Source organism: Gambusia affinis, linkage group LG05 (assembly GCF_019740435.1).
Source record: "Gambusia affinis linkage group LG05, SWU_Gaff_1.0, whole genome shotgun sequence".
In the NCBI taxonomy this organism is placed as follows: domain Eukaryota; kingdom Metazoa; phylum Chordata; class Actinopteri; order Cyprinodontiformes; family Poeciliidae; genus Gambusia; species Gambusia affinis.
The window spans coordinates 9,597,536-9,621,796 of NC_057872.1; the positions used below are offsets into that span (position 1 = coordinate 9,597,536).

The window sequence follows — 24,261 nt, forward strand, 5'->3', positions numbered from 1 at the left end:
TAAAGACGCCCCCACCCCGTCTCCTCTCCTTTTCTCCGCCACCCACACCTCACTGTTCCCACTTCATGATTTGTTACCCACAACCAGCCAACTCATACTTACACAGGACCTTCTCCCTCCCTCACTCTCTCTCTTTTCTTCTCTCTCTCCCTCTCTCTGTTCCTATAAGCCCCCCTCCCCACCATCACATTTTTTTCTCTCTCGGACTCAGCTCAGTTCGATTACTGATCGATAAAGGTATAAGCCTTCCTACTGCCTTAGCCGCTTCATAAGAAATAGGAAGAAGAGGAGATGCTGAAGAGCAAGTGTGGGAGCGTGCCTTCAGAGATCTTCGCACTTGAAGCCCCTCTCAGCAGAGATGGTTGAGCCCTCGTCCAGGTTGCTGTGGTCCTCTCCTAAAATCCAGACTCGCTCACTCCTCTGCTCTCAGCTGACACAGCGCGGCGGGCGGCTCTGTCTGCTGCTTCTCCTCTGAGGAGAGAGAATCCACTTCCACCGGCCGACAGGACGAGAAAAAGCAGGCTGCGCTCCGGCTTACATGCTGTAGCTGAGAACATGAAGGGGATTTACAGGGACGGGTACTACGGTGGATCTATTGAGCTGCGGGACGTTTTCAACAGGAGATGCGTTAAATGTGGCCGGGGGCACTTTGTTCAAGCCAAAACGATGGGGATTAGGACCGGAGTTGTTTTCTGGAATCTCGTCTTTTCTCTGATGTTCACTTGTGTGAAAGGTACGACCCACTGCAGCAATTTTGGTGTGTTTTCTAATGCGCTTCTCCAGTGCGTATGCGTGCTTGGACATGACTGCGCGCGCGCGTGTGTGCATGCGTGTGTGCGCGCGCAGGCGAGGAGTCAAAAGCGTGAATGTTCCAGACGTGCGCAAATGAGAGTACAGCCGCTATTCTGGGTTGAGTTTTTTTTTTTCTTTCCTTTTTTTTTTTTAAAAAAAAGGGCGCAGTTTGGCGGTTTTTGCGCTCAATGCGGGCTTTGACTGAAGAGTTCAATAGAGATTCTTGCGGTAGCCTACGCTTCTTCTAATAGCCTACGTGAGCTGCTTTGCTTAGTAGCCTAACTAGTGAATTATTGTGGCTCAAGTACATGCACTGCAGATTTCTATTCAGATTCTGACTGATCGGGAAGAGGGGGGGGATTATGTTTTCTAAAAGAGTTTGATTTTTAAGTATTTAAGCCTGATTTACGACAGGCCGGTGACTGAAACCACGCAATGGCCGAGGCAATAAGTGGAACCAATTTGGCTGATGGTATGACTCTCCACTGTGGGCAGGTGAAAGGTGGGCTCCTTAGTATTCAGAGCGCTCTTTCTAAAGCAGCTTGAATGCTTGCTGCGGCTGATGGCAAAACTACCGGCTAGGGTTCTTAAATTACATAAATCTTAAAAATGTCAAAAGATCATTGAAATATCCCCATGGTTTATCCACTGCCTAAAATGCAGACTTTTCTCACTTCAAGGAAAAAGTAATAAAATAAAGTCTATTGTCTAACCAACTTCTCCCCCCCCCAAATGTAAATTCTGCTGCTTAATCAAGACAATGTCTGTCAGATTGATTGAAAACAACTGTTGCTTGTATGTGTCTAACCAGGACGTCACTAGGATTGAAAGACATGGCAGGGGATGCTTGGATATGAAGATTTGTGCTGGTGAACCAAAATTATAGTATCAAATCTGATTTTTTTTTTTATTGTGTTATTGATAATTGTACAATTGAGCAGCAGTTACAAAAAGTTGCATTTTCTGCTGCTACTTTTGCTCTCTGTCTGTGGAAACCCTCCCACCTGCCCTCTCCTGATCAGTGCTCTTGCAGTAACAGCTCCCAGGATGGGCCCTTCTTTTTGCACTATTTGCATATCATTAAAGATATAGATTTTTTTTTTCTCTTACAATTCAGTCCAGATGTCATAAATCTAAATTATGCAGTTTTATATGCTTCATTTAATCTGAGGTTGCTATGGAAACAAAACAAACAAAACATCAAGACTCTTCCGTTTTGGGTCTTTACATGCAGAGGAAATGTTTCAAAATCTCAAATATTGCTTAAATGGATTTCTGTTCAGCACAGGATAATCCAATTTTAGCTTGATCGGTGTAAACATTTTATAGTTTGAACTACAGCTTACAAAGTGGAATCCAGGGTTCTCATAATTACTGGAATAGCCCTTTAATTTAGTGCCAGCCTGGTAGCTGTGAATCATCCGATGCCGTCTTCATTATTAGCATTATTCGTTGTGCACCTGACAGAGTTTCTTTTTCAGGACAATAGCTGCCCCCTGACAGAAGCTCACCCAGGGTGGGGAGCCATAATCCTTCCTCAAAAACCATTACAATGCTCCCAAGTATTTAGGATGTAAACACCATGAATTAGCATATGAGGTTTACCGACGCAACATCTATGAAGTGTACATGATGGGTTGGTGTTTATGAGAAAATGCTAACAAATGCAGTTATGGTTAAAAAAATACTCAGTGGAGCCTTGTTCAAGTTCAGGGTTTTAGATTCAGGGACTAAAAGAGTGATCTGAGCTGTACTTGATTGTAAAACGATTCCCATGTAACTTGATAAGGTCCACAAACACACACAACACATCTCACACTGACATTACTTACTAAACAGAACCAAATAACAACATATTTATTTCACTATGTGGTTTTGCTCCTTTGTGGAAGATGTGCATCTACATATGAAACTACAGATATGTATAGAGGTTCTTCTGAACGTTTTAGAGGGGCTTTAGTTCATGTATTCAACCAACGTGGCCATATTCAAAGAACAAAACCTAGAAATAATATGTCTCTTAAAAGTCAAGAGAGGCCTGTGCTTTCACTTCTGTGATTGCTGGAGTGAAAAGACTGGAAATAAACCCAAAAGGAATGAAACAGTCAATAACCGTTTCTCTAAAGTTTTGTTGCGTCCTCTGAACGTGTGTGTGCATTCAGATGTAAAGAGAATGAGAGTTCATGGCTCCTTATCTGTTACATGGCTGTATGAGTCAGAATATGAGCACAGATATCAATTTACATGCAGATTTCTCTTTTTTTTTCTCCCCCTTGCTGTGAGTAATTCTCATGTCTGTCTATTGGGGGTGGATGTGGCGCATAACAGCGCCTACCAAGAATGAGCCAAGTTGAGTTGAGCAGAGTCGGGCACTGTGCTGTTTCATCACCACCCACATTGAGGCAATGTCAAACCTTGAGTCCATTGCCAATCCTCCTAGATCTGTTACTTATTAGGGAGGCAGCCAGCCGGGAATTGGCTAGGGAAGTAGGGGGAAAAGAGGAGGAGGAGAGGGCCCGGGTCCCATTTTTATTTTTTATTTTTTTAGGAAAACTGTGTAGGAAATAGCGAGCAGCTGTTGTTCCTCTGCTCTGACAGTTGACACAGTGTTTGCAGAGATAAAAAGATATCGACTAGATCTGGCCTATGACTCACTTTTCCTGCTAAGATAATGATGCCATTAAAAAAAGATTCCTATGGAGCAGAGATTGTAGAGTGGCATTTTTCTAGAGTTTTGTTTTTTTTTCCTCCGATGTGAAAATAAAATTAGATGAGCTGAGATCCAGACGCACGCTTTCAATTTGGGGTTGACAGAAAAACTCCACAATAGAGATGCGTACGAGATCCTGTTACTCTGGTTGCTACTGCACCAGTGGAAAAAAAAACTTGAGAAGAAAGGTGCAGAGTTTCCCTGAATATACAACCAGATCTAAGACAGAGTGGTTCATATCAAATTATGTTTGTGTTAGATATCTACTTTGGAATCTGTGACGATGCTCAAAAATGAATATTCACATGATACTGTTCCTCTGATCATACTATTTTTGAGATATTTTGGAAAGAGGAATTGGCAAACATGTTCAGATTCTTGATGTACAAAGCTGGTTGACACTAGTGACATTCATTATTAAAGTTACACTCCGAGGGATGAAAATTGGCACATCGTCATTAAGTAAACAAATAAATAAATATGGCAACTGACCTTAGCTTGTCTTCCCACTCTTAATATCATATTCATGATTAAATTATTCTCATTAGACTGTTTGGTCCTGGAGGAAGAAGAGGTGTGAACATATTTGTAGGGACAGCCATTGCCAGCCTTGGTGGGACTGGAAGATGAGCTGCTTTTATATCTTGATTTTTATGTTTTTGTTTCTGATTATATTCCAATCATTTAAAGCAGGAAAATCTGTCATATTTCCAGAAAAAATACCACTTTATAGTGGTGAGTGCTTTATTTAGTTAGTGGTCAGAGCTTCTTGCTTTGTCTCTCTGAATGAAAGCAAGCCTAGAAATAGTTCAGTCATTATGCTGAAAGCACATGGATTTCTATAAGCAAGCGATTAACAGCAGTGATATGATGAAACTGTCCGTCTGTCGGCTCCCACTGTTTGGGTTTTTACCTCAAATGTGCTTTCAATTTAAGACATTTTTTCCACTTAAACCTCAGCTTAGACATAACACCACCTGGATCATCACTTATTTTTTATTTATTTTTTTAATAAAGTGGGTTATTAGGTAAATGGATCTGATCTGCTTTGAAGGGACTAATTGAAACTAATCAGGTGGGGTCTGAACAGACTGTAATCTGGTCGGTGAGACACATGATGAAGACTTTATGTCAGTGTGATTATGTAAACAGTCTGTAAAGGCTACTGGGGCTAATAGGGATTACAATTTGTCCCTGTAATTATACTCTATCTACAAGGAATGCAAGGCATTATCCCCATGCCCTTAAGGTTCTTGATCTCCACTCTACTACGAGCAGAACAGAAAAACAGAAAGTCTGGTAGACAGAGAAGATTTCCGAAAAGAACCATAAATGGAGCTGGAACATGGATGTTGCTGATGGGTCCCAGTGAAGGTCTGATAGAGTTTACTGGCCTTGTGTAAGTCACTTTCAATATAGACAGCTCTCCTGGCGATGAGATATTGGCAATATCTTGTCTTCAGGAAGAGAAATAGCAAATAGTTTGCTGAGATTAAATGTAATAGGTTCACTGGAGTCTTCTTCCAGAGACAAGGCCACAAATTCAAGGTGGAATATCTCTTACACTTAAGGAGCCATTTTTTTGAGTGGATTAGACTGTAATCTGCCAGAGGCATATCAGATAGTAAAAACATGTTTGCTTGTTTGACCTTAATCAGGCGTTGCATTTAAGACAGAACCAGAGAATTGTGTTGGGCTATAGTCTCCAAACAAGTATGTGCTATGAATAGAAAAAGGAAGATACGTCTTTAACCTAGTTCACAAATAGCTCAGTAGCAAGTAAGTAAAGCTTAACGTGTTATTCTGTGTATTATTGCCTCATCTTAGACAAAAAAATTGGGTGTGCTTGCGTGTGTAAGTGGAGGGAGGTGTATACGTTTATAAATAGCATAAATAAAATCACTGGGTGAACACTTATTGCTACCCCAAAAAACAAACAAACATTTTAAAGTTTATTACTTCACTTTTTAAAAAGCATCAGAAATATACAAGCAATACATATTTTTCTCGCAAAGGTTCTGGTAATCTTGTTAGGGTGCTTAACCCAGTGAAAACTCTGTGACATACTAGATATTAAAAAAAAAGAACTGGTCACAAGAAAACGCCAAGTGCGTCATCACTGACCAAATCAACACAGGAAATGTTTGGCAGACACAAAAATCAACCTTCTTCCATGGCCATATTACTCTGTGGTTGAAGTGAAGAGAGCATAACAGAGGAGACAGGATTCTGGGAAGAAGACTGTTCAAAGAGTAATATTGTCAAAGATCTACGCTGGTTCTAACCCTGTGGGTTGCTCACAGAGGGTTGTGCAAAATATTGACATAAGCTTGGCCAATAGTTGTGCAGCTGCTGCATTTGCTCAGTGCAATTATTTCTCGACATGGCAATTTAAAATTTTGTACAGCTGCATAAATGTTCTTTAAGATAGATTCTCCCTCCCCCTAATTATTCAGTTGTGAATTTTACCACCGCAATAAAATACAGAATTATTTTAAGTCTTCTTTACTGGGGGTGCCAACAAATGAGGCAAATTCCACCTTATTACATAGCCTTTCATCTAGCTAAGAACTGCAGCTATTGTGTGCTACATTTTTTTTGTCTTATTTTGACAACCTGTAACTATGCAAATCCATGCAGCCTCATAAATCTTCCACCACAGAGCTCACAGCTGCTCTTTTTTTTGTTTCTGTGGCTGCTGGCTGCTGTTTTGATGTGTGACAGGAGAGCAGGCAGCGCCAAGGCATGGTCAAGGAAGCAAAGTGAGCTGACGCAAAGGTAACCAAGGAGGGAGACTGCAGCTCAAGGTTTCAGTGGTTCCACAACACGTGTCGGTATCGGTCAGGATGATGGCCGATGATGACAGACACCTTCAGAGTCTCCCAAATAATCCTGTTGCTGTGGTTCACTTTGTTTAGCAAAAAAACAATCAATTTTCCACAAAAATATTTCTTCTGCTTTTTCACATGCCACTGCTCATAACAATCAGTGTTTATTTTAATTAATACTTAACCTAGTAACAACCAAAAATATTAGAAGAGCTCAGAAATACATAATTCTAAAAGCACAGCAGACTTTTCCAGATGGAAATTGAAGATTTCTGAATTTTTATTCCCAGTTCATTTGAATACAGGTGAAGCAAAAATATTTGCGATACATATATTTTTGATGTGGTCTTAAATGATTATGATTAGAGGATCATTCATGCTTGATTTTGGAAAGGGTGCTTGAAGTTAAACAACCATCAATGCTCATCAGTGCTAGAGAGGCAGAATAAAAGACTGCACACGTAGTTTTCTTGAAATCAGACAGGAGGAGAAAGGCGCATCATGTCGTCTTAATGGTTTTTGAGTTGCATGCAGATAAACATTTCGAAAGAGTTGTGATTTTTCCATCAACTAGAGATTTCTTTTAATTAATTGGAGTCTTTTAAAATTTTCTCCACGCTCTACCGGAAGAAGGAAAGTATTTTGTGGCAATGTTTAAGTGTTTTCTCAGTCGAGAAAACAGAGTCAGACTTCTGCTGTGAGCTTAGAAAGAAAAGAAAAATATTGATCCGCTGTTAATGTGGTTTCAGGGTGCCATGCTGCGCACATTAGCCTTTCATCCCTGCCACTAGAGCCACACGTCTTGAGGCACAGGCTCATCCTACCCTGTCTATTTTCTGCTAAAAAGAAAAAAAAAAAAAGCGTGGCATGCTCTATTCATCTTCCTGCAGTGTTTCATGAGTTAGAAATGTAACTCTTTGCAATGTAGATTTTAGTTAATCTGCTTAGTCCAAAATGCTTGCTTCGAATGTTCAGATTTTCTGAGAGCAACAAGATGCACCTTCGGACACGGGAGCATAAACACGGAGATGTAATGTCACTGGTACAGAAAGGTTGAACAAGAGTCCAGGCAGCCACTATCATCTCACTGCAGACCACAAATAAATGTGAGAGCAATCATGGCGCTGCACTTCCAGTCCAACCTTTGGAACCAGTGAGCTCTGACAGCAGCAGGTTAGAGGAGGAAAATAACTTCTTTTTCACTGCGGTACATCTAGGAAGATTCCACTGAGCAGAATAGAAGCAGCAATGCAATTCACGGTGCTGCATGTGATATTTTATTTGTGTAGAATGGCACAGAAATTGGGAAGAATATAAAATCTCGTGGGGTGAAGTAGAATTCTTTTCACTGGAGTTTAAAGTTTTCTAATTAAAGGTGTCAGGAAGGCATGTTTGTGTGTATCGAAGCAGCTGAATTGAAACCACGACGCACTGAACACCAACATCAATTAAACTAACGTGCAATTTGCTTTCTAGGAAGTAAAGATGAAGAAAATATTTTATTCATTTATCTTTTATTCAGTTTAGATTCCTTTCCCCAATCAGTGTGTGGATATTTCTGCACTATAAGAAAATTAGATCTACATAAAGACTTTTTCTGTGCTTCGAGGTCGTTCAGATATATAAATGCAAAATAGGAATTTGTGGCAACCATTGCAATGTTCAATTGCTTAGAGGCCAAAGCCTCTCTGGAGAGAGAACAACACTCCTGCTCTTCAAGAATTACAAATATCGCTTAATTTTTTTTCATATTGTAGAGGCTAATGAGATCAGGAGGTTGAATCACATGTTTGCAATTTCAAGGTTAAAGGTTTTGATTCATTTCCAGGGTTCTAATTACTGTCCTTTGGTTCCTGTTTGTTGTGAAATGACAAAGGAATATAATTAAAAGCACTGCGACTCAGGGTGCTGAAATCTGGGATCTCAAGAGCTCACTGTTGTAGATTGTCTTGAATTTAATATGGTTGCAACTCAGACTTCAGTCTTGTGGTTTCTAGTTAAACTAGATGGAAACTGATGTCCCTCGGGGCTTATATAGATTGTTAGTTTGAAGTTTACATACTCAGCAAGGACATGAACGTCATAACTGTAAAGTCAGTAACTGTGGAGTGATTACACAACACACATTTCAATGATTTTTTATAAGCATTTAGAAATACATATTTGAATTTATTTAGAATATTCTCTCATTCGTATAGTCAAAGTTGCAAACTCAAGCTCAAATAGACATACATGTTCACTAATAATTGGATATCTTGACTGCATACGATTTTTGTAGCAGTCAACAAGCTTCTGCCATTATTCTGGCTCAGTGTTTGAGACATTATTTTTGGCAGGATTGGCAAAGTTCTCCCAGTCCTCATTATTCATTCCTTCTGCAACACTCCCACACAACTAGCACCAAAACAGACCCTCAGCATTTTGCTGCCTCTACCATGCCTGACAGCGGCTATAGAGTTCATAAGTTTGGGTTGTCTTCACTGAGGCTCCTCTGCATTGTTCCTGTCATTGTTGCCAAGTAGTTCAGACTTTTCTGACTCAACAGTTTTTCTCCAAAAGAAACATGGTTTGACCTCCAAGACAACTGCAAATTTTAGTGGGGATTGGTATTACAACAGGATCCTTTTTTTTATCATTCAGTACCATCTCAGATTAGAGTGATGCAAAACTTTTTGTACTTAGGACAGTAACGCTGGTGTCTCAGCAATCTTAAATAAATGACTGGTGTGCTCCTGGATTGGTGTGATGGTTAAAGCCTGTGACACAGCAGGACAATAACACCAAACTCTTCTAAAAGTTGGAGGACTATTCTTCAACCATCCAATGTAGTTTTTACGAATAGTACAAGAAAGAGCTTGTCAGCTATTGGGACATTTACCCAAATATTACTGTAGTTGTCTGAACATATTTTTGTTTGTATGTCGACTTTTGATTATAAGTGGAAGGGAGACAACTTAGCTTGAACTTGTGCATCAAATTCTCATTTTTGAAATTCATTTGAATTGTCTGTTGTGTTACTGAAAAACAAAATATTCAAATGAACCATTCATACACAAAGATTTTTTAACATTTAGTCTTTATTCTAATGTCTCTGATTAATGAGATTCCAAGCTCAGCTGGCAGTGAAAAATGTTACCAATCTGAATGGTTTGGATTTAAATAGCTATCATTTCATTAAGCATGATGCAATGGTTATAAAGACGAAGAATTAAAGACTCCAAGTGAGAAAGTTTAACAAAAGAACATTATCCCAGCTAAAGTCGATGCTTCGGGGCCCGGATGGATATCTATTTGTCCCGTGCAATCATTACACAATAATGTTCAGCTTTTACCATACATTTTATTCATCTAAAAGGTTTACACAACTGCATAGGAAGTTTCTAAAGGATTTATGGATAACCGTAGCCTGCAGGTTGAGAAAGTGGTAAATTTGCTGCAGCTGTTACTTTTTTTGCATGGATGATCTAAATCTGCAGTTCTAAACTGCTGCCTCCATTACTTTTCCTTCCTGGAGGGGCAGCAGGTTGTGTACAAATGGTCAAACAAATTAAGCAGAATATATAAGCAGCTAAACATTAATAAGGGCCTGTTTTTAGCCTGGAACTGTGTTTCCAGCAAGCTGAATGAGCAAACAAGTCTTTTTTTCCTTTCTTTTCCCCCCCCTGTGAACAGCCTTTTAACTGGATGTAGATGTTTACCTGGGGAGTAAAAACTGTCCAGTAATGTTTTAGCCTCTGCAGTTGCCTTCAGATAGAAGAAGACAGATTGTTTTTGGAGCTTCTTTCCTCTTCCGTTTTCGGTGGAAAAGGAAGTGTTGATGTTATTGTTTGTTTGGGATATTGGAGGCTAGAGAGTCAAGCATCCTATTAGATGTGCTGTTGGCGCACAGTTCTGTGTTGTACAGCAGCTCTCACAGCGGTGGTCTGGCATCAGTTGCAACACGGCTCACTAGCACTTTGAGGAGGTATTGGTGTCTAGCCACAACACACTGTATCTGTTGTGAAGTAGCTAAAGCACCGGCAACAAACCAACTTGGGGAAATAGTCATAATGCTTGGCTAGCCAGGCACATGACCTGCTTTGCCCCTGCAGTGTTCGGTGTGTGTATTTGTTTATGTGCCAGCCGTGTTAAGCGTGGCAATGTATTTGATTTTAGTATTTTTCACCTCAGTGGTTGGCAATTTAAAACCACCAAATGGAATATTTCTAAACCCCTTTCCCAAATTGCACTGACACACTCATGAGGTAATAGTGATTCGCTGGGAAGCCTCTTTTCTGTTTTTGTTGTGCGGAAGCCCATTTCCCTTTCATCAAGCATGCAGACAAGCGTGGTGAGGGGCTGCGATTATGCACATTCTATCACTATGAAATGTGAGGGTGCAGCATGCTCATGCAGAAAAAATCATTTTCTATGGGGACATCAGTTTAAGATTTTTCCCTACTAAGGTTGTTGATGTGGCCATTGAAGCACTGTTGAGCTCCTAGTTTTGTGGGTGAAAAGAGGTTTTTGTCTTCCATCCCCATTTTATGCCGATGCCTCAGAACATGATTTTTCAAAAATGTAGAAAGAACTTTCTTCGACCTGTAAAGCCAAGGTTTCCATGTAATATAACTTCAAAGTGCTGCGTGACTATTGCTATTATGGGATATGGTCGCAAACAACAAGATTTCAAAAGTATTCATACTCATTTGTTAGGGTTGTTTTGGGTCTGTTTGTTATTTCTGTGTTCCTTAGTTTCTTTTCTATTGATTAGGTCTGGGCTGCACAGTGGTGCAGTTGGTAGAGCTGTTGCCTTGCAGCAAGAAGGTCGTGGGTTCGATTCCCGGCCCGGGGTCTTTCTGCATGGAGTTTGCATGTTCTCCCTGTGCATGCGTGGGTTCTCTCCGGGTTCTCCGGCTTCCTCCCACAGTCCAAAAACATGACTGTCAGGTTAATTGGTTTCTCTAAATTCTTCCTAGGTGTGAGTGTGTGTGTGAATGTTTGTTTGTCTTGTATGTCTTTGTGTTGCCCTGCGACAGACTGGCGACCTGTCCAGGGTGTACCCCGCCTCTCGCCCGGGACGCAGCTGGAGAGGAACCAGCAACCCTCCCGACCCCATTAGGGAAGAAGGGTGTATAGAAACTGGATGGATGGATGATTAGGTCTGCAGTGTTTCTGGTTCACCCTAGTCCAGTTCTTTAGTTACTGGAGTTTTATTATGTTTTTAATGTCTAGTTAATATTATTAGATTGATTTTTCTATTTACCCAGTTTGTGTACTCTCCCTTGTACCCTGTAACATTTTAGCTCTCTCCTTCTCCTCAACCTACCTTCTGCTCTCTCACCACACACCTGCCAGCTGTTCCTTGTTCAGTAATCAATCTGCTCAGTATATACTGTATATGTAACTCATTCTCAGTCACTCCTTGCTGGTTGCTCCCATTATTTCCCTGTTAAACCCTGTTACTTTCCCACTTTTTCCTGCTGACTTTTGTTCTGGATTCCTGTTTTTGCTTGTCTCTGGTTCACTGTGGTTTTTGTAAGTTTTTTTTCCCATCATGTTTTTTTCTTTAAACATTTGTTATCTACAAGCTGCCTCTGCCTCTCTGCATTTGGGTCCACTGTTCAAAAACACAACATGACACCATTACACTGTTATAAAACTAAAACCACAAACTTTAATTTTGTTCATTGCTGAATTTATTTGGGAATTTACATAATAGACCAACACAAAGAGGCCTGTACTTGTAAAGTGAGGGGAAAATAATTTATGGTTCCAACATTATACACAAATGAAATCTGAAACAAACAGTATGCAGTTGCATTCAGACCAGTGTCATTAATCCTTTGCACAAATTAAACAAAACAATTTATAACACCATCGAAGCTGTGAAACTTTGCAATTAGGCTAGATGAGACTAAATGGAGTTGCCTGTATTTTTTTTATTTTCACTTTCTGATTATTGTTAATATTTTTACAAACAGTTGTTTTTTGTTCATAGCTCACAATATTGGTGAAAAGGTGATAACTCTCTGCAGTATTTTTTAATGGGTGAGGATGCAACAGTGAAACAATAACCTTTGCATAAATGAAGCTCACCAGCTGGTTTGTTGACCTTTGCTTTGTTAAATAAGGGGTCCATGTCCCTTTGTTCTGTATCCAAGTTATACTGATGGATATCTCTATATTGGCTGAGTCATTTTTTAAGGTCAGGTGCAAATCAAAGCACCATTATATTTTCCATTCTTTTTCTTTTTCTTTTCTTTTGCATCATAGCCAGGAGAGGTGCAAAAGTCTACCTTAGTACATGTGACAGACTGTCATGACAAATCAAGAAGAAATGCCATGCAGAGCGCCATCTGATTAAGCATTCAACAACATCAGTCATGAGAAAGAGGAAGCATGAGACAGGTGCATGGACATAAGATAATACACACAAGAAAAAACAAATACAAAAGCAGAAACTTTGGTTGGAAAAAGTCATTAAAATCGAGAAGAGGAAGATTTGTTCTAATCTTAATTAAGTTTAAATGGTGATTTGACCACCCATCGTGAATTACCAGCGCTTAAAATAGCACTCATTACTTGCTTAATCTGAAAGTATATTATAGATATTCATGCAACTTTCTATTAATTTTGCCTGCACTGCTGTGAATATTTATTTATGTATGAACAATCTGCATACATCTTTCCGACTTCATATCCATGACGGTTAATACTGTGATCCATTGTATTGTATTTTAATTAGATCATTAATAAACACGCTCTCATGTTGGAGTCAGCCATAGTAACAAGTTGTTTACTGCAAGACAACTTTAAGGAAGTCTTACCCTAAGCTAATTAGGCAATGGATACAGGCGCTGAGATCTTAAAAACACATACAGCCAAAGATATTAACTTCTTGGCTTAGAAAATAAAACGGCAAAAAATTGTAAAGTTAACTTTAATAGATCACTTTAAAAAAAGTCAAACATCATTGGAACTGGGTTTTTTTATACCTCTGTACTGCAAGAAAGCACTCGGTAAAACCTCAGCCCTCTCCAAAAGTATGTGTAATAGGGCTTGAAACATCTTTGCACGAAGTCAGAGCTCATAGAGGAAAAGAGTTCACCTCACCCATTCTCAGCTGCATGGCTCATGACACATGCACACAGTACCTTCAATAACTCAGCGTGTGTATTTGTGTGGAAAAAATGCCCCAGCATCGACCAAATGACTTTGTTTTACCATATTGTTCATTCTCCTAACATTGCAGTTGTTTTAAAGGGTGCATATTATGAAACTGTCCCTTTTTCTGTGCTTTAAGGCATATATATTTGGAGCACTGATATCATTGTTACTTCAAAAACTTACAAAATGCATCATTCTCTGTTGACAATGCAGTTATTTGCAAGTGTCTATTAGAAGCTTTTGGTTTCATTGTTTAAGTTATCCATTAGAATAAAACCTTTAAAGAGAATCCAGAGAAAAAGTAAAGCTCAGAGTTTATGAAACCACAAGATGGTGAAAATATTACTAAGTTAATTGGCTTGACTGAGATATATGTAAGGGCTGAGCTGTTGCATACAACTTTTGAAGTTCTTATCACTGTGTTTCAATAATCTTGTTCAGCTCAAAGCATCACAAACATTACAAACAATCTATGCAGACAAGATAAATGAGTGTTTAAAAATACAATTAAAAACTTCCCAGGTTTTTTTCAGTAGTATTTTACGCGATAAACCAAAATCTGAAAATGCCTGTGTGGAATTGCATTCAGGCTCTTGAGTCGATACGTTGCAGAACCAACAACTGTAGAGCCACTTATCTGGCTTGGCACATTTAGATACTATTATGTTTTCTTTTTTTGTTTGCAAAATAGCTGAAGCTCATTTAGATAGAGAGCATCTGTGAATATCACTTTTCAAATCATACTGCCAATTTTTAAATCTGGACTTGAAAGGATCATGTGTCACGAATATGAATGTGCTCATTTGGTTTATGGTTATTTGCGTGGTTTAATCAAATACGTTCCAATAAAATAAATTATAGTTTGTGATCCAAACCAGATAAAAAAAAAACACAAAAAAACTCAAGGGTTATGATTACTTTTGTAAGGAACTGTATAGAAGTGCTCTAGAGTACTTGGTTTGTTTCATGTCCTTATTTGAGATGTCATGCTCAATTTTGAAGGCACTCTTCACTCTTCATGGTTTTGCTTATGTGTGTTTTCACAATCTTCCACAAAAACAGACATGAGGCCAAAAAACCAAAAAAAACGAAGGCAAGAAAGAAGCCAAGTGTCACACTAACCCTTCAAAAACATCCAGAAAAACGAGTTTTATTGGACTGCTGAGACCCGGTTGGATAATTGACCAAAGCATATCACACTGATTTCTTTAAGACCTCCGAAAATTGTGTCAGCTGGTGAAAACAGGGGGATAATATCTCTCCCTTTAAAGTGAAGCCCCTGAACAGTGCGCCGATGACCTGTATCTTTCGTTTCTATTTTTATGGGCAGATTGATTCATGTGTCATCTGAAATAAAAAAGAAGATATGAAAAAAATATGGAAGCGAGAGAGCTGGGCTCAGATATTCATGTGAAAGGGAGCCTCAGTCTGTGTCGCTGCAGTTTTCCTTTTTTTTTTTCTCTCCTCAAATATGACAACATTAAACGTGTTTTTATTTAAGAACCACTCACCACAGCAATGTGTCTTGGAAATGTTCAATTCACAAGTTAATTAACACTTTGATTTTAATGTGCTATTTTGCTCTATTAATGCAACAAATTTACAAACACATTTGCCAAAGTGGGTGTAACCATATTTCTTGAATTGGCAGTCGAATAAATTCTGCTAACAAGAGCACCAAATGTTTTCACAAATTTCCTTTATTGCAGCGATTACTGAAAAACAAGAGCTATTGCCAGAACAGATAAATTTTATCTTCTTGCACAGGATGGTACATAAAACAAAGAGGCGTTAGATTAGTCAACTGACTGAACAGACAAAATTAATACACTTCAGGGACGACATAGGAAATAGAACAGAAAGGATATTCTGAAGTGCTCTTGTCTACTATTAGACTTAAACAGTTTCAGTGCAGAGTAAAGATATCTTAATAATTCATGAGGCTAGTCAGCAATACATTTATGTTAAGATGTGTTAAGATTTAAAGCCAACAATCCAGGATGTATGTCTTAACATCATGATCTTATAATAAATAATGTTCTTCTGATAAATATTGTTAGCAATTGATCCCACATGTTGTTTTTAATTACAACAGCTGTTCTCCTGATCAACCCTAACAGCTGATTGAAGCTATTTTATAAAGTAAAATCAATAATCAAATTAGAGCAACATTAAAAATATCACTAGAAATCTGAACTATAACAAACTAATTTAGCCCAATTATGGACATCCTGCGTGGAGCTTCACTTTCTCTGCTTCTCCACAAGTTTAGCAAGAATTTGCCCACGTGACTAGAGACTTGTCGATATTCTACACTCATGTCCAAATAATTGCAGCATTATGCATAAACATGACAGAAGAACCACTTTTCTACCTTATAAATATTCAATAAATGAGGACCTGAGGTTCAGAGTATCAGCAGCCAATCAGAGATTAGAAGAATTAATCATCTCAAGCAAGTCTCTGAAGAAGTTTTCTATGTTCAAGCTACAAACAATTAAAAACACTTTTTTTGTCCACTGAGTCCTGATAGAAATTATTGCTGGACTTCAGTGGACAACAGACCCTTTCTCAGAGCAGAGAAGAACAAAAGCTTATTTCAAGCAGCTGTAGTTTAGAGCCGAGGATTCAAACTGTGACAGTGGCCCTCCATTTATGTCAGATAAATGCACAGTCCAAAGGAGGAAGTTTAGAGAGAGCTATAGCCTCGCCATCATTAAGCCAAATTTCAACTGGAGAAAGCAGTTCTTCATGCTTACTCCTTCATCAATCATGAGCAGTCTGGGGTCTTTTGGCTCATAATAATTTGAATAGCAGTCAACGACTCCTCTCCTCTCCTGCTGAAAATAATCGTTACTGCTTTATAGCTGAATACAAGTCTGCAATGAGTAGTGAACCACGTATTGTGGGTCTGCATATTTTATGCCTTAGTGTGTGTAAAAGAAGGCAAAAAAAAAATGCTGTCTACATCTTTTTCATGCTTTAAGTAAACCTTAAACAACCAATTTAGTCTCAAACTAATTTGTTTAGGATTTGCAATTAAAATCATCCCCTCTATGATGCATAATGTACTTTGTTTACAAAATCAATCTTATTTTCCTTCCACGCAGCACTGTGGTTCATTAACTGGTTCATTCTGACCCAAATCTTTTTATTCTCCGCAGGCGGAAAGAGATCACATTCAGTAGTTGTGCCCTCACCCGCTGAATTAGCTGGAAGCGTCTCCTCAAACACAAACAAACACATACCTGCAGTTTAGAGTGACACAAACCCTGAGGTGTGTCATCACAGACTGGGAGGTGGCTGTCGTTGTTTTTTTTTTACTGGGAATAGCCCAGCGGGAATAATAATTGGCATCAAACCTGAGACGCTCCAGGAATGTTTTTGCATATTTTCAAAGGAGCAGAAATAAAGCATTTATAAATGTAGGTATTTTATTCAATAGGAGGTCATTCTTCAGTTGAAGCATTGCCAAAATATTCATACACTTTGAATATTTTTTACATTTTAATACATTATAACCACATAATTTTATGTTCTTTACTAACAAAATTCAGCTCAGTTCAGTTTTATTTATATAGCTCTCCTTCACAACAAATGTCATCTCAGGGCACTACAATCATTTCAGCTCAGTCACAAATACGTTTCAATTAATTCTAGTTATCAAACAGTAACTGAGATCTCCAATAATTTTGACATTATTCAAAGTAGTTTAAAATGATTCTGTCCAAAAAATACATAGTTTTCAGAAATATTGTATTTCAGGTCGTCAGTCTGTCGCAGTGAAGAAAATCCTAACTAGTTTAATTTTCAAGCCACCGTTCATATATAACATGTGGAAGTAGGTGCTCTGCAAAGATTTGGCTCTGAATGCAAATGGATGCCTGTTTGTCAGATTTTATTTTTAAACAAAGGAAAACAATGCATCATTTTCCTTTCACTTCACAAAATGTCATTATATTTCTTTTTTTCTTTAATCAAAATTACAATAGCAGCAGACACTGGCCCAGCTGTTAGCTAAGTTTGTTGGGTTGCATGGGTTGCATTTCCTTGTGTGTCGTTTGTCGGTTCAACACAGCGCTCTGCAGCGGTTCTAAAGGCGTACACACCGAATCAACAAGTATACATACTTGGAACTACTTCAAAGTTATACCCACAATGTTGCTTAATCACATAAGTCCTAGTGAAATAGATGGAAGTATGCAGTTCTAATGTGACCAAATGTGAAGAAGCTGGATGGAGACTTTCGCAAGCTCTGCTTTCCACGAAGCCACCTGCTGAGGACCTTTGTCTCTGCCTGACTCAGATAATTCGATGCCAATTTGTATTTCTAAACCAAATGCTCCCCACTGTGCATCCACAGCATGTTGTTAATTTGGTTTCTAATGACATTGTCTGGACAGTGAGCCACTAACACAGGGTCAGAAAAGACTCTAGAGATTGGGTTTCACTAAAACGTTAAAACGATAGAGGTCAGAGCGTGCAGCTGAGTGGTGACAGCGGTATTTGAAGAAGACATACTGTGCGTCTAAGTGACAAATGAATTTAATCCACATCCCCTCTCACTTACAGGGAAGCACATGTTGTCTCTATGCTGTGCTTTGTAGTGGAAGCATTAATGTTTACAGCACTGCTTTTTATAGATGCAGCATTTAGAGAGCTGACAATGCATGACACATTACAAGCTCGTATGATTCATTGCATTCGAAAAGAGGATTCTAATTCACACTGGAGGAGCAAAGAAAGCAGTGGAATTACAAGTCAGTTTGCTTGGAGGTAGAGGTTCAGCGCATGAAGCATAGAGAAAGAGAAAGATCCCAGAAACAATAGGCTGAGCTGGCTGTGAGAGAAAAATTTGAGTGAGACAGACAGATGTGAAGAGGAGGAAATAAAAGCAAAGCAAGACAGTTGGCAACATTTGCAGAGGAAAGATGCAGAACTCTGTTCATCTAAGGACGAAAAAGTTAGAAGAAAAACTAGAAAATTTTCACAATGAGCATCTGCTCTGTTGTTTCCTGGACATCGTCGCAGTCTGCCACACTCCCATTTCAGAGCACAACGGGTTGTACCCGGAGTGCAGATATCTGTCATTAATTATTGTGCCTTTCAAAACTATTTACACCCCTTAAATGTTTGTACTTTTTGTTGTGTTGCAACCAAAATCTTTGTCATTCAACAAAGATTTAGTAGTTAATAGACTGACACAAAGTGGCAAATAAATGTGAAGTTGAAGGATAGCAATACTTGGTTTTCATTTTCCTAAACAAACACAAGTATTGATAGTGTACAGTCCTAGAAAAAATATATTTTTTAAACTTTTTTACATTTTCATATTAAAGCTACAGCCTGTCAAAGGGGTTCTCTGAGATGTAGAGCAAAATTTTTGTAAAGTGAATAAAAAATTATAGCCCTCCATCCTCCCATATTTCAGGCCCATTTCCCTGTCCCTGCCATAGAAAAGCCTCCCCACATCATGATGCTTCCGTATCCACTGATGCTACTGTGTGTGTTGGTTCTTTACAGTGATTTTCAGTGTTAGTTTTGTAGCATTTTGCATGTGGGCCATAAAAATGTTGGTCTCTTCTAACATGAACATCTTCTGCATGATCTACATCAGGGGTCACCAATCTCGGTCCTCGAGGGCCGGCATCCAGCACGTTTTAGTTCTTTCCCTGGTGGCACCAACAACCTTTTCAGCATGTCAATGTTCTTCTTAGGCCTTCTAACGAGCCATCATCTGATTCAGGTGCGTTAAACCAAGGAGAGAACTAATACATGCAGGAGGCCGGCCCTCGAGGACCAAGATTGGGGACCCCTGATCTACATGATTTGTTGATTTCTTTAAACAGGAAATATTTCTTGCTTTCCCTTAATATCTACTTTTTTCTTGCTACTCCTGCACAACTATTGGTTGTCCTGATAATAGCTAATCTATTTATTTGACGATTTTCTTTAACAGTGGCCTGTGAGGTTTTTTAAGACATGTTTTAAACATCCAGAACTCTGAGCTGTCTGAGTCCTTTGGTCTTCGTAAGGCCGCTTGTTCATTGATGTTCTCTGGTATTAGCTACTTCTGCTAAAATTAAATTGCACATAGCTGCTCTCTACAGTAATTTCTAATTATGTGATTCCTTAAGGCACTTTATTGCACTGGATGTTTTTAGAAGTATCGGAGTAAACAAACACAAAACTTTTCAGGTTTTTAATTGCTTAAGAAAATTAAAACCACGCATTGCTTACTTTCACTTTATATCTATTCACCATTTTGATTTGGTCACATAAAATCGCAATAAAATACATAGACGTTAGTGACTCTAACATGACAATCAGTGGAACTGCTCAGGGATATAATACTGGACCAAAGCCCTTCGCAAAAGTTCCAGAAAGTAATATTTTGCTGTACTTATACCATCCAAACTTAAAGCTGCCAGTACTTTACTCTGTAAAATGGTTCATTTATCTCACAGGCTCCTATCTGCTGATTTAAAGACCGGCTCACTGAAACTATCCCACTGCTACACCCCCACAATGGTACACCACAGTTACAAACCTGTGTGTCTACATGAGTCAAATCTACTGAATCACATTTACGCTTATGAAAGTGTATTAAAATTGCATGTGTCTGGTTTCATTTATTTTTTATTTGCCTGTTAACACTGTCTCACTCTAACAGTAGCAGCAGTGGCCATCCACCAGAGGTTGTCATATTGGAGTTGGACTGATTAAGCGTACCATGTAGGCAGGGAAACTCACAAGAGATAAGAAGTGCGTAGTATGAAGCAAGAGAGATTGGTTAGCAAGGTGCTGGCCTGAAGCCAGAATTTTTCAATGTCACATCACCACGGTTACTTAAGCTTTAAATGTAACTCACTCCAGAGGGGGCTCTGTTTGAATTTTTTGGGTTCAATCTTCTGTAGGAACATCAATGGAGTGAAATTCTCTGTCACTTCTACAGATTATGAATAAAGCAAACCTGGTGAATTGTACATTTGTAACGCCCGTGATCAAAGCTCTGCGCAAAAACACGAATGCTTAGAAAAAAAATGTTCCCCACATCAGCACAGGAATTTTGGATGCATTCAGGTAGTGATACGTTGATACATCAAATGCTCCCTTATTGCTAAAGAGATCCATTTTTTCTTTACATTTTTCATTCTGTCATTCATTCATTCATTCATTCATTCATGCTGCCACACTTCTATCAGTCTGCCCCATGTGTGCATGAATGGGTGAATAATGTAGTGTGAAGCGATGTGGACATTTACCATTTCTAATTCCAAGGACTCACAAAAACAACATACAGCTTTTATAAAATCATTTTGATAGCCAGAGTAAGCCTGATTTATTGGTACTTCCTCCCACATCTATAGCATGCTGTAAAATAAATATAGGTTTTATTACAGTAGCGTAATATCAGAGTTAGAAAATCTAAAAATTATGTCCTGGAGATAGATTCATTCATTGTAAGAATTAAATAAATAAACCAAAATGTTTTTTAAAAACTCTCCAGTGGCACAATCATGAAAAATTCAATTTAAATAGATGTATTTTTTAAAGATATTCAAGCTCATGTTTCTTAGATCATCTTCTTAGTAACTCCACTGCTGTTTGTCTTCTTGGAGTAAAAAATAATAAACTGAAAGAGGAGCTATATTTGTTTTGCCACCACACACATTGTGCAGGTTTGTAAGGACAGTAAAACATCTCAAAACCTTTTGATTAGAGAACTACAACACATAAGGGAATCAGCAAGTCTCCATTTTACTACATCTAGATGCTAAGCGGTTGTTTATGAGTGGTGCTAGAGTCCTAATTGTGAAAGGATTGGTGGAGTCTGCTAAAGTCTACAACATTGGTGAAGGATTGGTGATCAACAAGAAATCTACTGAGAAATTTTTGAAATACAGTCTTAGACAAATTCCTCTATAAATGATTATGCATGTTTGGTGAGGCAAAATTGGTTTGTGGTGACAACCAGGCAACAAAACAAAAACAAACAAAAAATAAATAATTTTATATTCCTGTTTATGGAAATGGAGGACATATTTTTTTAAAGAAGGCAGACATCAATATTCGAACAGCGTTCCATCCTTTCATCTCAGCCTCTATTGCCACGCAATCTCAGCATGTGAGTGAAGTAAATTAAGTCTAAACTGAGACTGAACCACAGCAGAGCGCAGCTGCAGGTGGGCTCACCTTCAAAAGTGAAGATGTTTTCTTCGAATTTCCATTAAAAGGCCATTTTAATTCACTGTGGGTGACATCATTAGGCCTGTGGAACATAAAGAGCTTAAAAGCTCTGGCACTTTATTTCTGTAGGTTACAAATACTTCGGTTGATGACTGCTTTGCTGTCATGTCATAATGAATACTAACAAACACAAGAACTTGACAACTATATATATATATATATGATTCATGAGTTGTTTTCTGGAGGTACAAAATGTTTGAGAGCACTTTTAGAGGGAGTGAAACCACGGCAACACAGAACAGGTTGGCTCTTGTTGGCCCTGTAGGTTTTACGTCAGAAGAGCAAAATTTGCCATGATTAGCCTGTTTGCTCTTTGGAGTGGAACCAATCAGAGCTCATACATGGTATTTTTTTTTATTGCTTGAGCACCAGTGTGTCCTAAAAAAAAATCACAATGTGTACCCAATGTTCATTGCACTATATGAAAGATGAAATGTATGAGTGGAGCACATCCCCAAAGTGGTCAGGGGAAGGAGCAGTTATCAAAATAACATACGGAGATGTACACTGCATAGTTTGTCTGAGGATCCAAGTTCCTGTGAATCCTGTGAGTTAAATTCGATCAGTGAAATGCTTTGTTTTGTTTGTTTGTTAGTTTTTTTTTCACAAGTAAAAACTGTTGACAGGCTGGAAGCTGAACATTTTGATAAAAGACAAAACACTGCTCATCTCAGATTTAGTAATTCAACATTTCATCAGTTTGTAAAATGAAAAATTGCTACCATCTGTGAAGTTAGAGGCCATTTCAGTGGCATAGCTGCCAAGTGATCTATATTCCCCCACCCCCTCACCAATACTCCAGTGCGTGTTTGTGTGTGTGTTTGGCCAACTCTATGCAAAACATCCTTTACCTACCAAGTGTGAAAAGCTAATTACACAAGGAGTAAATTGTGCAGGCGAAGCCATGCATCTTAATTAAGTTTGGATTTCATTAGACAACATGCAAGATAGACTAAGATAAAAACAAAGGGCACAGTTTTTGCACAGTGACGCAGCATATCAGTGAATTGTTTTCTTTAATGTGCAAGTATAATGGATGAGGACGTTTGAAGGGATGTAAGATCTTTGTGAGAATGGAATTACATACACTGCCTGCCAAAAGTACTCATAACTTTTCCGCACTTAGTCAATTTATAACCACAAACGTCACTCCGCTTGATCTGCAACAATGCCAAACAAGGGATGTTTAATAAGTGAGCAAAAATAAAAAAGTACATGCAGTAAGTGAGTGTGTTGCACATAATCTACAAAAATTGCCAGTGTAGTTAATTACATTTGCAAAAGTGGTGATGGAGAGCAGAGAGAACATAGAAGAAAGGTGAAGAAGAAAGTTGTTATACTGGATGCATTTTATAATACTAATACATTTAATTTAAATAAGTATACAACAAGGTATAACACAACAATAAGAACATTTGAATATCAATCTAAAAAGCTCCAAACACCCTTTAGTATTTCTGTTAGACATAAGGGATATTAGATGCATCCTTGACCCAAACATAACCAGCCAAGTCAAGGCCATGATGAGCTTCATACAACCCTGCAAAGGAAATTTGGAGGGTAAAGATGTGGGTTATTATTCTTATTTCATATTCTCTAAATGATCCAAATTTTTGACAAGATATGTCTTCTGTCATTGTACCTCCTGCTCGCCACAGTGTGTGCAGATAGTTTGCTCCTGTTTTTCAGATATGATTAACACAGACACAAAAACAGCACCCTCAATCTGATTCTGGTTTGATAAATGGCATTGCAGGTGGCAAGTCAATGCATTTGCATATTCTCCTCTGAGTATTTTGTACTTTATGATTATGTGGTTTCACTGCCATCACGTTTGCACCAGTTTGTGCAAATCTTTCGTAGAACAGGCCCACAGGCTTCCATTGGGATTTTATGTGACAGAACAATGCAAAATAATACATAATTGTAAGTATATATGCTTTTGACTTTTTTTTGCAAATAAAAACAAAACGTATGGCATACATTACCATTCTGCATGTTATTTTCTAATACCTCCAACATAAATGAACAGCAAACAAATGCTTCAGAAATCATCCAATCCGTGACCTTTGAAGTCACTTATTTAGTCATTGTAAAAAAAATAAATAAATAAGAAAAAGGCAGCTGTTCTCCAAAGCTTTTAGAGGTTGTAAGAGAACATCAGAGAACAAACAGAATCATGAAAACCAAGGGAAACACTACACAGAAATAAGCAGAGATACATTTATGGACAAATTTGAAACAGGATTAGGTTAAACGGCAATGCTGCAAACTTTGAACATTTTGGCACTATTATTCAGTTCATCTGAAAATGGAGAAGTGGCATTACCAAGAGGTTTGTGGTAACTCTTGAAAAGCTACAGAAATTCACAGCTCAGTAGCAAGAATCTGTTTAACTACGGTAAAAGATAAGCCAGTGAAGACAGAAAGCTCTATAAACATCCTGTATGTAGTTTGCCAAAAGCGATATAAGGGACATCAAAGAAGGTGCTTTGGTGAGATTACGCTAAAACTGAACTTACTGGCTTCCTT

At 38.4% G+C, this 24,261-nt stretch overlaps 1 protein-coding gene across 5 annotated transcripts in view; it reads left to right on the top strand.

The window, feature by feature from the left end:
* Window positions 1-219: 219 nt before the first annotated feature.
* LOC122830488 (CUB and sushi domain-containing protein 3-like) overlaps window positions 220-24,261 on the top strand; it is a 240,494-nt gene continuing 216,452 nt past the window's right edge. For all 5 annotated transcript variants that reach the window (XM_044115818.1, XM_044115821.1, XM_044115820.1 and 2 more), the window contains exon 1: window positions 220-733. In XM_044115818.1, the coding sequence (XP_043971753.1) occupies window positions 556-733 (178 nt within the window). In that variant the 5' untranslated portion in view covers window positions 220-555. The remainder of the gene's footprint in view (window positions 734-24,261) is intronic.